Source organism: Centropristis striata, chromosome 14 (genome assembly GCF_030273125.1).
Source record: "Centropristis striata isolate RG_2023a ecotype Rhode Island chromosome 14, C.striata_1.0, whole genome shotgun sequence".
Taxonomy (NCBI): domain Eukaryota; kingdom Metazoa; phylum Chordata; class Actinopteri; order Perciformes; family Serranidae; genus Centropristis; species Centropristis striata.
In genome coordinates, this window is record NC_081530.1 from 9412215 (window position 1) to 9426713 (window position 14499).

The window sequence follows — 14499 nt, forward strand, 5'->3', positions numbered from 1 at the left end:
GTTGAATCTTTGCAGAAAGCTTTTGTACCTGTGCAACACTCATTAATTCACATGAAATTGGTTCTCAATGCTGATAAAACAAAGCTTATGTTGTTTTCTAGCAGTAAAAAATGCCTCAAATGGTTATGGAAATAGAGGTGGTTCATATGTATAAATACTTAGGAGTCTTAATTGATAACTCACTCACCTTCAAGCTACATATAGAAAATCTTGTGAAGAAGCTGAGGCTAAAATTGGGTTTTTATGTGTTTTTCTTTTAATGTAAAAAAAAAAAAAAAAAAAAAGTCGACTATATCAGAGGGAGCTCAGAAGTAAGTGACGGAAGCGATCTTGATGAAAATATGATGATTTTTTTGCTGATCCGGACTTTGAACCCTCGGAACCAATCGACCAGGATTTATGGATGAGGAATATGTTTTTAGACGACATATTTTCACCGAAGAACAGACAGATTTGTGGCCATGTGGAGATAATAACAATAATAATACTAATTGATTGTGATGATATAAGAAATCTGTTTATGACTTATATTCCCTTATATGTCGTTGAGTACCCTGAAAAGTGCAATATAGATAAAATGTATTATTATTTTTTTATTATTATTTTTTTTTATTACAGTAGGCTAATGAGAACTCTGTCTATTTCTTCCAATGGTCATATCATGTTTACATCTTGCTAATGGGCATGTATTAATATTATGCATAGGATTTTTATTCAGTCATCATCACATACAGGTATAAACAGCAGTTTACAGTCCAATGTAATTTCAATGTAGATAGTATATTATGCATTGTATTTTTATTCAGGCATCATCACATACAACTGTAAACAGTAGCTTACAGTCCATATACCGTCATATTCTTGCACTTTGTTTGACATTTTTGTTGAAAATAATGCTGCACTGACACTTAACAAAAATTATTGTACTAACACTTTATTTTTACATTTTTGATTGAAAATAGTGCTGCTCAGTTGGTAGAGCGCCTGCCCCATGTGTTGAGGCTATAGTTGTTACTGCCATTCTCTGTCTCTTTCAACTCTCCTGTTCAATAAAAGGCGAAAAGGACTTTTTTTCTCCATTTGCTGAGATTGTTGATTTTTTTTTAAAACTTTATTGAAGGTTTGGACAAATTAACTCAACTTCTCATGAAAGCCACGGGTATAAGCTCTCAAATGCTTTTTGAATGTCATTTCTATCTGCTACAGAGGCTGAAAAATCTTCTGTTGAATTTACAGAAAAACTTCAGGTTTTAGGGGGTTCTTTCGAAATCGCCCAGAGGTTTCCCAGGCATTTTTTCCAGGCGTTTTAGGCCTAAATGGGTTAATCACAATGGGATATTTCCTGGTTAAATAAAGGTTAAATAAAAATGTTTAGCTTGAATGGATGGCTTTTAGAAGAACAGAAGTCTTAAGTTTCTGAGACACCAGTGTACTGAAATCATTGTTAACCAGCTCATTTATGTGCAACATCTGAGTGCTGGAATAGACGGACTCACCATTGACAGTGATGTTGCCAGCTGTACGTGGGACGCCAACCAGAGTGACAGGATACAGGCCAGACTCTGCAGGCAGGGACAGCGCAGCAGGCAGGGATTCAAACTCCACTCCAGATGTCAGCAAACCCTGAAACAAGATATGCAATATAAAATGGGGCTTGATCATAATATTTATGGAGAGGCAGATTTTTAATAAAGCATGAAGGACAGGATTCTGAATCAAAATGGAAAGTTCTTGCCAAATGATGAGCTGAAATAAAAAGAGGAAAATAAAATATATTGTGAAAAACTTTGTGTGCTCAAGCATAAAAAGGGAGCCGTTATAAAAATATTTATGAGAAAGTTTATTTTCCACCTGTAAATCCGGTTGAGAAAGAAAGGAAATGTAAAAGCATCTACTTCCATCACAAAAGGCATCTTTAAAAAAGCAGAAAAAGACATAACTGGGCTCAGGGGAAGGTCTTGGTACATACATGATTTTTTTAAAATGTAGCAAAAGTTCCCTCTCTGATGCCCCCTTAGTAGATAAAATACGATAAAGCACCCTTTACGGCGAGATTCCAGTAGAAAAGACATGATAAAGTACACTTAAGGGGTTTATCTATTATAGAAAATGTGACCAAGTTCCCTTTAGGATGTCAGGAGCCCATAAATAGATCAAACATGATGAAGTGCCCTTAAGGGAGCCATTCCAGTGGAGAAAATGTGAAGAAGTCCCTTCTAGGGTGCCCCTAAATGGAGAAAACATGATAAAGTGCCCTCTATTGGAGGAATGTGATAGAGGGGTGCCCTCCAAGTAAAGAAAACATGAGGTGTGCTCTCAGGAGCCCATAAATAGATAAAAAAAACAAGATGAAGTGTCCTTTAGGGTGGAGGAAACCCTGTAGGGTTGCCTTAAAGTGAAGAAAATGTGAATTTGTGCCCCTTGGGGTGCCCTTCAAGTGGAGAAAATGTGACCAAGTTCCCTTTAGGATGTCAGTAGATGGAGAAAACATGATAACTGGCCGTGTGGGATGGCTTTCCAGGTGGAGAAAACATGATGAAGTATATTCTCAGGAGCCCATAAATAGATAAAACATGATGAAGTTCCCTCTAGGGTGAAGGAAACATGATAAAGTACTCTGTAGGGTTGAGTTCCAGTGGAGAAAATGTGAAGAAGTCCCTTCTAGGGTGCCCCTAAATGGAGAAAACATGATAAAGTGCCCTCTAGTGGAAAAATGTGATAGAGTTCTCCCAAGGGTGCCCTTCAAGTAAAGAAAACATGAGGAGGTGTGCTCTCAGGAGCCCATAAATAGATTAAAAACATGATGAAGTGCCCTTTAGGGTGGAGGAAACCTGATCAAGTCCCCTGTAGGGTTGCCTTATAGTGAAGAAAATGTGAAGGAGTGCCCCCTAGGGTGTCCTTCAAGTGGAGAAAATATGACAAAGTGCCCTTTGGGGTGCTTGTAAATGAAGTAAACATAATCAAGTGCCCTGTGGGCTTTCCCTTCCAGTGGAGAATATGTGATTAACTTCTCTCTAATGCTGCCTTAAAATGAATAAAACGTACCTCCCAATGTGTTGGACGATAGTTTGGAGCACATCCATGAATGTTCGATAAACGCCTGAAACTGTTTGATTCAATTTAAAATATTGCACAGACTACATTACTCCAAAACAAAGCCGCATGAAATATTTCCTGAAGTCTCTCCTTTGTGTGAGAAATGTGAGTCCATGGAGGCTACCCTATCTCATAGTTTCACTCTCCGCCCCAAACTTCAAAACTATTGGCAAGAAATATTTGATTTCTTTTCAATGATTTTGGGCATTCAACTAGACCCAGATCTTATTTTAATAATTCTGGGAACATCTGAGGGGCTAAGGAAGCTAAATAGTGCACAACAGCACCTTGGAGCATATGGCCTTGTAACAGCAAAAAAACGGATTCTTCTTAACTGGAGGAAGAGAGAGGTCCTCTCATTTAAGCATTGGTTGACTGGTTGACAGACACCTTACATTCGGAGAGAATTCGATTTATTTAAGACAAGTTTAGGGACTTTGATAAAATCTGGCAACCTTTGGTTTTTCATCTTGAAAGAGAATCTAGGGTATGCAATGTTGCCTTTTTTTTTTTCTTGTCCTGTCCTTTTTGTTTCATCTGCTTTGTTGATGCAGGGCTCTGCTTGTTTACTTGCTATTCATTTTTGTCATTAGTCTTTTTTTGTCAGGGATTAGTTTTTCTCACCTTCTGTAAAATACAAAGGAAACAACTGTCGACTGTTAACTTCTCTGTTAAGTGACTGGTTTCACAATAAACATATTTGAAACGAAAATGAATAAAACGTGATAGAGTGCTGATTTATTCTGTTTGCCCCTGCCCCCCAGACAGCCTGAGTCAGCCACTGCTTAGCTGGAAACGTCATTGTTTTAAAACCAATAAAGAGGGGACAACAGAACTTCTACAAACAACCAATATCTGACTTTTTATTTGACTGTTTGTGCACTCCATGCTAACACGGCTCCCATTTGTTTTTTCCCTTTCAAAAAAAAAAAAAAAAGCAGAGCAATCATATGCTGCCGCCTGATTCTCCAGGAACAGTTCAGTGTGAAGTATCTCTCCAACTGTTTCATGTGATTCATCATCTTAATACACCCATGATGTCTTGAAGATTAAATCGCTGTCAGCATGAGATGGCCATTTCCATTGGAGAAAATTGCTCTCCATGGTAAATAGCCACTTGAGCCATGTGTGCCTGAGAAGTGATTGAAAATAAGTCCTACAGATCACAACATAGAGGGAAGACAGATCAGACAGGTTTCAATTCCCACTGGGCGTTGTGGAGGCCAGAATATTCCATGCCGAGGTGTTATTTGGAGAATATTGAGCTTGTAGTGAATTTGAATGATAAATCTCTCAAAGGATAATTCCCGTTTCGTACAACTTGGGTCCTGTTACATATAATTTGTCCATCATTTATATCTGTTATTTCATCATTGTGCTCTCCAAAAGTAATTGCAGAGATCTGGGAACAAGGCCAGACTTTCTTGACTTCTTTGACTTCTTTTTAATGATGTCACCGCATTTCCAGATCACAGCAAATTAAATTGGTGAAAACAGAATTATTATAACTGATCGGAAGGACGGTGAAAACTTCTGAAATTCAAACCGAGGTTGAAATAAAGTCTTGAAAAAGCAATCCAGACTATAATACTGACAGTTTTTGATGGGTTTCGTAATGCGACAATAAATCCTCTTTATTCACAATCAGAGTGCCTCAGATACTACTTTGACCTCAATCACCACTTTGGTTTTTTGCCAGAAGTAGGACTGGACAGTCAAATTCATCCAGTTGTTGAGATATTTCAGTCTGGACCAAAATGAAAGATCACCCATCAAACCAATCAACCAGGCTGCAATAGCTCCGTCATTATAACGACCGCCTCCAACCTGAACCACCACCATGGTCTCTTTTAGGGATGTCAATTCCAGTACCAGTGAAATTCCACAATTCTCCAAACCCAATTTAATACCACGGTAAAAAAACAAAAAGAAAAAAACAATAAAACTCATGTCATTCTTTGTGACCAAATCCAGAACTAAAAGAAGATAAAGCTATAACCGTAACTCTTATTTTATTCTGGCGATCAGCAAGAATTCTAATAGACCCAAGATAAATCCCTAACTCTCGTTTTGCTGCGAGTCTCTCTCCTCTACCGTTTTGTCCTCCTTTATTAACTCGTTGGGAAGCAGAGAGAAAGGTGCCGTAGAAACTCATTGTTTTGCTTTGCTTCTGTCCTGATGACCATGTTAGTAATAATAATGGACGTAGTCACCGTGACGTCACCCATTGGTTGAATGTCCTCTTTTCTATCTATATAATGCTATACATAACTTTATTGACACATTGCCGTGGATACGCATTGTTCTGCTCCATGCTCAGACCCTGAGGTTGCCGCCTGTTATTACATAATTACCAACATATTGTCTTGAAGAAGACTTAGCGACTGAGACCATAATGTCACAATGAGTATTTTTTCTGAGGTAACAAATAAAGTGAGAAGTCGTCTCATTTTGTGTTGAGATAGATAGGACCGGAGTTATTTTGCAGGCTTAAGGCCCTTCCGGGTTTGCTTCACTGATCGGACTGGGAGGTTGCCACCTGCTTCAACTGCAGTATCTCAATATTCTGCTTCATTAATCAATACAAGTGAAGAACAGTGTATAGTTGTCAAATTGGTTTCAGTGACAAAAACAGGCCATATCACCTAAGCCTCTTAGTCATCACAAAAGCCCTTGATGTGGCTTTAAAGCTTTTTTTTGACTGTGTACTCATTCCCCCTCAGAATATCTGTATTTACATTCCCAGTACACACCGGCTGGTTGCACGAGGCAGACTGAGGTGACGTAATGACTGCATCAATCCCTAACAGCAGACACTACCTCACTAGAGGGAAGGCTGCTGTAGAGCTGAGCGTCTGAGGTGCCGCGGCTGTGATTTAAACTCTCCTTGTGTTCTCTTCAGGACATTATTTGCCTTTATTGGATAGCAGAAGTACCAGTGTTAACCTATTGGAAATAGTTCATTTGCATTCAGCCTTGAAAAGGTTAATTAGCCTGTTTCACTAACAATAACGATTAGAGCAGGTGCATTGTATTGTTAGAGTTGGTCTGGATTGACTGCATTGCACAACATTGACACTGTGCAGTTAACCTTTCGTTTTGCTTTAACTAATGCTATGGTAATGGTATGATTATTATTTATGATTATTTCTTTGCTCTTCCACATTAAAAACTGCATATCTGATAACAAAATGAAAGTCATGCAGAGAAAGCCAGACACAATAAACAGAGTTAACAAAGAGAAGTTTATCTTGGTAATAAATCTGCTGAAGATTTTAACTACAGGCAGAATTTTAACAATTTCTCAATCATATAACATGATGATTAGTATTTTGATGAGAGTTTTTTCTTACTTTATAACTAAAGTAAGGGAAGAATCCATATTTACAGCAAGACCTAAGTTCAGCAAACGAGAGACAAAACTAAAAGTATGATTTGTCACTTTGAGAAAAAAGCTAATAAAAATCTTGTTTGTGGGGAGACAGACTGATCAGACGATGACCCTTCTGAGATGACAGGGTGGGGGTGGGGATCGTGGTAAAAAAGCACCACTTTAATAGAAAATCAATAAAGCACAAAACAAAGCTGGGTATTAGTGCTGAAGTCGTGTGGTGACTGAGAAGGAGCGCCTGTCTTGCCAAACTACCGGGTCACCTTGGTGACGGGAGATGGAGAAGTGACCTTGTGTGTGGGTTTATGTACAGCCGATAGATGGTCGCTCCGCTCTAACAGCAGTCACTTTGTCTGGGGTACAGAGGAGCTCTTGGCAGCTTGCGTCACCCTGTCTGTCTCCACCTGCGTGGCTCTACATCACCACCTGAGGTTCCCAGCTGCCATGGAGCTGTGAAGGGCTTCAGCTTCCATCTGTGACCTGATCGCTTCACCTGGAGGTGGGAGGAGTTAATGACATCCTCGTCGCTATTTGACCTTGTCTGTTTGATATTTCCACCTCGCAGTGAGTCTGTGAACAGGCAGCTCAAATAATGTGAGAAGGACTGTAGCTCCCCGAACTTCAGATGACACTTCAATCGAGTGCATGCACCAGGAAGGTTCTTCAGGCTTTTGCAATTTGGGACCAATCGAGCATTCTCACTAGAGCCCTTGTGTTGCTCTGCCAGCTGACTCCTCATGCACATCAGGACCATGGAAACAACTTACTGATTCTTCAAAGCGATTTTATTGCCGTTTTTTTTTTTTTTTTAAACAAAGACGAATTTAAATTATTTATTTTATGATTAATGAATGGACAGTTTTTTTTGCAGCCACACTTAGCGCCCCCTGCTGGAATTTTCAGTAGAATGCAGCTTAAGGCACTTCCTGGTTTGCCTCCATGCTCAGACCCTGAGGTTGCCGCCTGTTATTTACATAATTACCAACATATTGTCTTGAAGAAGACTTAGCGACTGAGACCATCATGCTACCATGAGAATGTTTTGTGAGGTAATAAATCAAGTGAGAAATAGTCTCATTTTGTATTCAACTGCTCTTTTTCTTTGATACAAAGAGCCATTTAAATGATATATTTATTTATTTTACTTTTTACATACTTTTATATGTGCGTCATATATGACTTAGTATCACAAATTCTAACTGGGACCACTGTACAGCACAGCAATCTTCCTGGGGACTTGGAAACTAGAGCCCAACCAATACTAGATCTCTGAGTCTGATACCAGTACTGATATTCATATTTTGGCTGATATTCATATCTATATCATGGTCAGTAGAGCCTAACAGATCAGCCAATATTTATCGACTGATCTCTGTTCATTCTCTCCTATATGTGCCATTATTAAAACATTTTTACATAATATATAATGCAGCAAATAATTTCTTTCCTTTTCTGTTCATTGTTATTTCCTTTTGTACGGTCATTCGATGTCCACACTTAGCTGGATGGTCAAGGGTTTGAGTTAAGGAACGATCATAAATGATTACGAAGCATTAACATTGCTGTTGAAATTTTTTCTTGATCAATTAAAAAATGAATCAACTAATCATTTAGATTGATTTTGATCAATCAACCCAAGACTGTTTTCAGTATTTTGTCTTTTAACTTCAGAATCATTTCCAATAGCAAAAGTCAACTCCTGCATATTTGAAGGGATTGAAGGGAACATTTTTCTCTCTTCTGCACTTTGAGATCGAGTGATGATGATATTTATCAGACACAAATTTGGCTCGCTGGAGCTGTAACATACACAAATGCACACTCGCTTGTGAATACTCCTCCAGAATAAACACTTCCCAGATGTTCAAGACTGGAGTCCGCCTGCGTTTCCTGTCTGTAACAGCATGTGCCGTTATCAGACGATGCAGGGCGGCTAAATCAACCAGCGAGACCTGTCCAAGTCTATTTGGCATCAGCTCCGAGACAGCCGCCACAATTAAGAGGCCGCTGTCTCTGTTCACACTCTGCCATGAAACTTTCACGGCAATTTTGTTCCCCGACTTTCCAAATAATTAAAGGCAACATCACTTTTGACAGGTAGTACATTGCGTGAGGTTGTGTGTGTGCCGTGTGCTGAAGGTAGGCCTCTCCCTACTGGCCTCTTATTGAGCCAGATGATTGCTTTGCATCTCAAGGTTGTCCTGCATCACTGCATTCATAAACAGACGCAGCACTGAGCGGGGAAGAACAGCGCCTTATTTGGTAATCTTTTGCACCCTTGAACCTGATAAAGTGGCTCAACTGGTGTGTTGAAAAGGAGTGGTAGGGAGTGAGAAAGCCCATAAATTAGAAATGGATGTTGCAGAAACGTAGGTCTTGGAGGTCTTTTCACCCTCTGAAATCTTGGGCTATTATGTCCATTAAAAATCTGTTAAAAGATCTTTACAATGCCATGTTGGTATCAGTTTTTTCAGCGCAACCTCACCTATATGTCCTGATAATTCATTTTTAACTTTGACTTACTTGATCAAAATTTTGAACCCAAAAAAAACAGGAGGAGGAAAACATCAAATCTGACCTTGAAAAAGTGTGCATGCTGCAAATATTAAAATATATGCAAATATAACATATAACAGGTAAAATGAGGATAATCTCTAGTTCTATATTTTTATACTAAATATATTTGACATTATATCCGGTTTTACTTGACCGAATATCATTAGACAAAAATCTAGTATGGAGTTTCAAGCCACAACTTTAGAGGGAAGCTGATGGCAAGACTCAATGTTGCTTCATTTTTATGTCTTCATGTCATGAAGAAGTAATGTGCAGGTGGTTTCATGGACTCCAGAGGGTTAATAAGAAATGTTCTGAGCTGTCACAAAGCTGCACTCAAATTTTATTTTGCACAGTAAAGGAGAGAGAATGGCCTTATGCTTATCTCAACATAGAATCTATCCACTTTGAAAGGATGGTGTGTGAAACCATAAAAGTAATAGCACTACAGGGGGTGTGCCTCTCCCTAGTGATGTTTTCTTTCTGTCAGGAGCGAGGAGAGTTCGTTCTCACCATCTCATACAATCATTACGGTATTAAACTGTCAAAAAGAAGCTTTTAAGGGACCTTAATTAGGCTATCAAGGATGAGTACAAAGCATTATCCCTTGCCCTTTAGCAATTCTTGTGCGGGCGCAGAGGGACTGTTTGTATTTCTACTGCAAGAAAAGCATGTCAGCAACCTCCTGTTTTCACAAAGCATGTTACACAGTACAGTATCTTTGAAGTTTGGGTGTAGGAAATTTCACTGACCATGTTTTCCACACGGAGTTCGTAAGGCATGGGGTTGTAGACCATGAGCTGTACTTCACACACATCTCCTTGAACCCACTGGAAGTCTGGCAGAAGAAAAAGAGACATCAAAATGAGGCTTTAAAATAACATGTCAGTGGTTTTAAAAAGCAGTTTGTAATTAATGAGCTGAAGGAAATGCACCATTTGGCTACACTGCTATTACAGATCAAAGGCATCAGTTTGTGACAGATGATGAAAATAAAGAAAAGTCTGATGAAATAACTTTCCTGATTATTTTCGAAAAACATTTTAAAACCAAACTGAATGATCGCTGAATGCTCAACCAGATTTTTACGCTTCAGTTAGGCTGATCGCTTTTTCAAAGCAATCATTAGAAATTTTAGGAACGGCTACGCTACCTCTGTTCAAAGTTTTAAAGGTCCCATACTGTAAAAATGAGATTTCTTCTTCTTCTGTCTTTTTCTTAGGTGTAGGTGCTATATAAATACTGTTAATCCACAGAGAAATGCACAGAAATGAGTCCATATTCTGAAACAGTGCCCTGTGTATCGGTAGAAAGTGATGCTACAGTGCAGTCACTCCCCGGCTGCAATGAAGGTGCAGAGACAACAAGAATGCATATACAGAAGACAAAGAAACACTACCCAATCAGAGCAGATTGAGCTTTTTTCAATGAGGAGTTTTTAAAGAGACAGACGCCAAAACAGAGACAGGTATATTCAGACGGACAGTATAAAAAAATATGTTTTTAATATTTAAGCATGTAAACATGTTCTGGTGGAAAACCAAAATACAAGTATGAACTTGAAATATGTCAAAATGTGTCAAATTAGAAAAATTCTGCCTGCCATAATTCCTAAATTTGAGTAATTAACACGTTTCATTCATACACAAACCAAATGTAATTTTGTACTTATTTGCAAAACTAAGCAAATCATCATACAATCATCATACTAGTGGTATTGATTTTTTTTTTTTTTTTTTATATCTAACTCGCAAAAAAACAATGAAGTGCATTTCCCAAATGTTAATCATAGAATCAAAAGACTAGAAATGGCTTAAGAGCTGGTCTGGTTCTGTTAAACACAAAAAAAAATCCACCTACCAGAACCTCTAAAGCACAGTACCTCACATGTTTTACCTCTTTTGTTTAGTCCATAAAAAATAAACTAAGCACAGAGGGTGATATCCCACTGTTCATAGATTTTTTAGAGTTATATTTTCGGGCCGTTTCTTTGGGGGGATGGGGACTATTTCTTGGCCCAGCGCAGTAACTTCCTGGAGTCACTGTGAGGTTGTCCGATGACCAGCTGGGACTGCAGGAAGTTACCACGTCCTGCCAAGAAACGAGTCAGGCAGACAACTTCACATAGAACCACAACCTGTCCTTTTAATACTTTAAGTTTTTGTACAAACAGCTAAAAACTATGCATAGCTGTTTTTTACACTATGAGGAAGGCTATTACTACTCTGTAAAGTTATCACCATATTTGATGATAAATATATATATATATATATATATATATATATATATATATATATATATATATATATATATATATATATATATAAAAAAAATTCTACAATGTCATTTAGCAGACGCTTTTACCCAAAGCGACATACAAATGAGATTAATATATATATATATCATATATATCGTTAAATCAAATAAAAGCTCGTATCGATGTCGCCTCATAGCTAGAAGGTGCTGGGTTCGATTCCCACCAACGCCCGTGGGGGCCGGTTGGGGTCGGCAAAAAGGGCCTTTTTTTGCATTTTTTGCTCCCCTTGTCCCCCTCACAAAAGCATGTAGTGATCCTAGTCGCTATAGTGCCTCCCTCTGGTCAGTAACTCAGAAACTCCCCCTGTCAGGTGACAAGAAGCGGTCTGCAAACTGCTCATGTATTGGAGGAAGCATTGTTCTGGTTCAGGGCTCTGCCCAGGCTGACAGAGACAAGGTAGCGCCCAGGATCATGCAATAGGCAATTGGCACAGGGTGAAAAATAAATGGGTTACGTGGGATAAAAAAAAAAAACCTATATCGGAATATTGGCCATATCCACCAGATGGCTGTAGATGACATTGTATTACAGTCCTGCTCGAGTTGCGCCAATTATAACTTTTTTTGCTGTGGGTCCCTACATTGGCAACCCCACTGCATCAAAAAAGTAGCCACTTCTGTCTCGTAGTGCTAATGCTCCTGTAGCAGAATGAGAGCAAACCCTGCAGCCAGCATGTAAAAAGCTTTCTCAGAAGAGTGGAGGCCATTACAGCAGCATATTAAAGCTAATGGTTTTGGAATAAGATGTTCAGTCATCACATATGGGTGTAATGTGCAGGTGTACACATACCTTGGGCCATGTATTGTACATACATTTAATATAGTGAAGTAAATCCTATTATTTGAATTCCTGGAGCTGGTAAGGGCATGATAGGACCTTTTCAATGGGTCATTGTTGGTTCAGAGAATGACATTTATTGAGCTGTTGTGATGAGCTAACAGCAGGGATAATGAGATCACATTATATTAGGACCTAATTAAATGGCCTCCGGAGAAATGTGAACTGTAAAAGGTAGGTTAGCATTGCATTATGGGTGCTGTATTCAGGCAGGCTTTATGAGCTCCAAACACCCTTAGAGGAAAAACCTGGTCTTAGTCTTACTTTTAGAAAAACAATATGAAGAGATTTCGGCTCAGCACAGCAGTATCCATCATATCTGAATGAGATGTTGAAAGGGTCTGTTCGACTGAGAAGCTACTTTAGTCCCACTGAGGCCATCTCCATTCTGAAATGTAGCATATTCTATAGTGCATTTGGAGAGTCCATTTCTGTAAATAGAGTTGCAAAAGAGGGCCTGAAAATCTTAGCTCAGCCCTGGCAGGAAAAAGGGGATTTATGGAAGGCAAACTCCAGCTATGCACCTTGGGAAATTAAGTCAGTCAAAAGAAAGATATCTATGATATGAATGTCTAGAAAGCCCCACACAACCTCAGGTCTGGCTCACAGGCATGCTCTCGTAACTAGCCAATTAAGTGTGAAATACACCTCAGAAAATAGAAAAACAAAGTGGATTGCTGCTCTTGTGTTTGTGTTGCCTCAGTCCGAACTCCTCAAGTGGCCATTGAGATTCTGCACAGATTTCCAAGGGCTTCAGCTCTTTCAAACCTCATTGTAGAAAGCAATAATGAATGTTTTGGGTCAATGCATGGTTGTATGGTTGGTTAAACATTTTATGTGTTTGGGTCCTTACTGGGCAAATTATTTTGTCAAACTGTCTCTCATGTGCTGTAAAAATCATCTTGTACTGACCAGAGACAGAGCTGAAGATGTTTACCCGTGTTCTTGAAACTTACAGAGAAATATTCTGTTAAGCGATCAGCAACATTAATCTTTCATACTGAATAATAAAAACACACTACGCCTGGGCATTGGAGCAAAAGTCATGCATGTGAAATGAAGCGATCCAAGAGCAGGAGGGAATGCTTTTCAGATATAACTAAAGTCGAGCTTTTGAGTTTGAGAAATTGTGAGTCATTAGAGGGTCTCAGGTTGAGACACATTTCTGCAGGGCATTTAGTTAATATTGTAAATGGAACTATTTAAAGAGCTCGCAGTAGTGAATGATTGATTGTGAAGGTTCATTCTTGACTTTTGAAGTAGTAGTTTGATAAAAATGAACTTGACTGAAACCTAGCTGTACAAAGTCCATCCATCCGTCCAAAAGCCAGACAAAAGAAGCTCTCCAGCCAACTTTATTTTGTCAAAAAGAGTATGCTGCCGGTATAGAAACCTTTCAAGCATGAGAATACTGGGCACTGTGAACAGATGCAACATGCAGGTGGTAAAGACCAAGACGACATAGAGTGTACCGGTGAGCTAAAAGGTTAGGATGCTGCCCATGTATTCACATCGGCCATAGATCAAGTCTGACTGGGGACTTTCTTGGAATTTTAACCTCTCTTTCTCAAGTTGCGACTGTCTCCCATACAGTTAAAAAAGGGGAAAAGAACACAGAAAGAGGTTTGTGTTGGAATGCAAAATCTCTTCCACTCTGCACAGATGCCAACATCCCCTGACAACTTTCTCTTTCTTTCTTTCGAGAAGAGGAATCCATTCATGCCAACTATGTCGGAAAGGGGCTAAATAATGCTCCAAAGTAAAAAATTGCATGGCCATTTTCAAGGGGTAGTGTGAACCCTGACCTTATGATATCCAAATGAAAATGGGTTCCATGGGTGTGCAGTTAGTTTTAAGTTTTTGCATACAGTATGCCAGTAAATGTGTTAATTTCACCTATTGAATATTTCTGCATACTGGGGTCGTTTAACAGTGTTAGAATTGCATGAAACGGGTATGGCGGATAGCTGAGCCCCTTGTCGACTCAATGAGCTCAACTGTATCGATGTGTGATGAAGTTAGTCCCCATAGTCGTCACTTCATTGTCGTGGGATACTTCTTTAAACTTATCGTAAGCATAAGATGAACTGTTGTGACCTGTAGGATAATGACAGGCTCACAGAACTACAAGATTATGACAATGATGATTACTTTTTGCACAAAATCTGTGTAATAAATAGTATTAATCCAAGGACAACAACTTAGAGACATTACAAGGCATGGGAATGGACTTTATATACAACAATATACAGTCATAGAAAAATATCAGACCATTTCTTTCTTCAATTTCTTGTTCATATTA

At 38.9% G+C, this 14499-nt stretch overlaps 1 protein-coding gene across 2 annotated transcripts in view; it reads right to left on the reverse strand.

The window, feature by feature from the left end:
* The window catches only part of trappc9 (trafficking protein particle complex subunit 9), a 302989-nt gene that overhangs the window by 227035 nt on the left and 61455 nt on the right, over nt 1-14499 (reverse strand). For both annotated transcript variants that reach the window (XM_059349529.1, XM_059349531.1), the window contains exons 12-13: nt 9796-9881; nt 1497-1623 (exon numbers count right to left, since the gene is read on the reverse strand). In XM_059349529.1, the coding sequence (XP_059205512.1) occupies nt 1497-1623; nt 9796-9881 (213 nt within the window). The remainder of the gene's footprint in view (nt 1-1496; nt 1624-9795; nt 9882-14499) is intronic.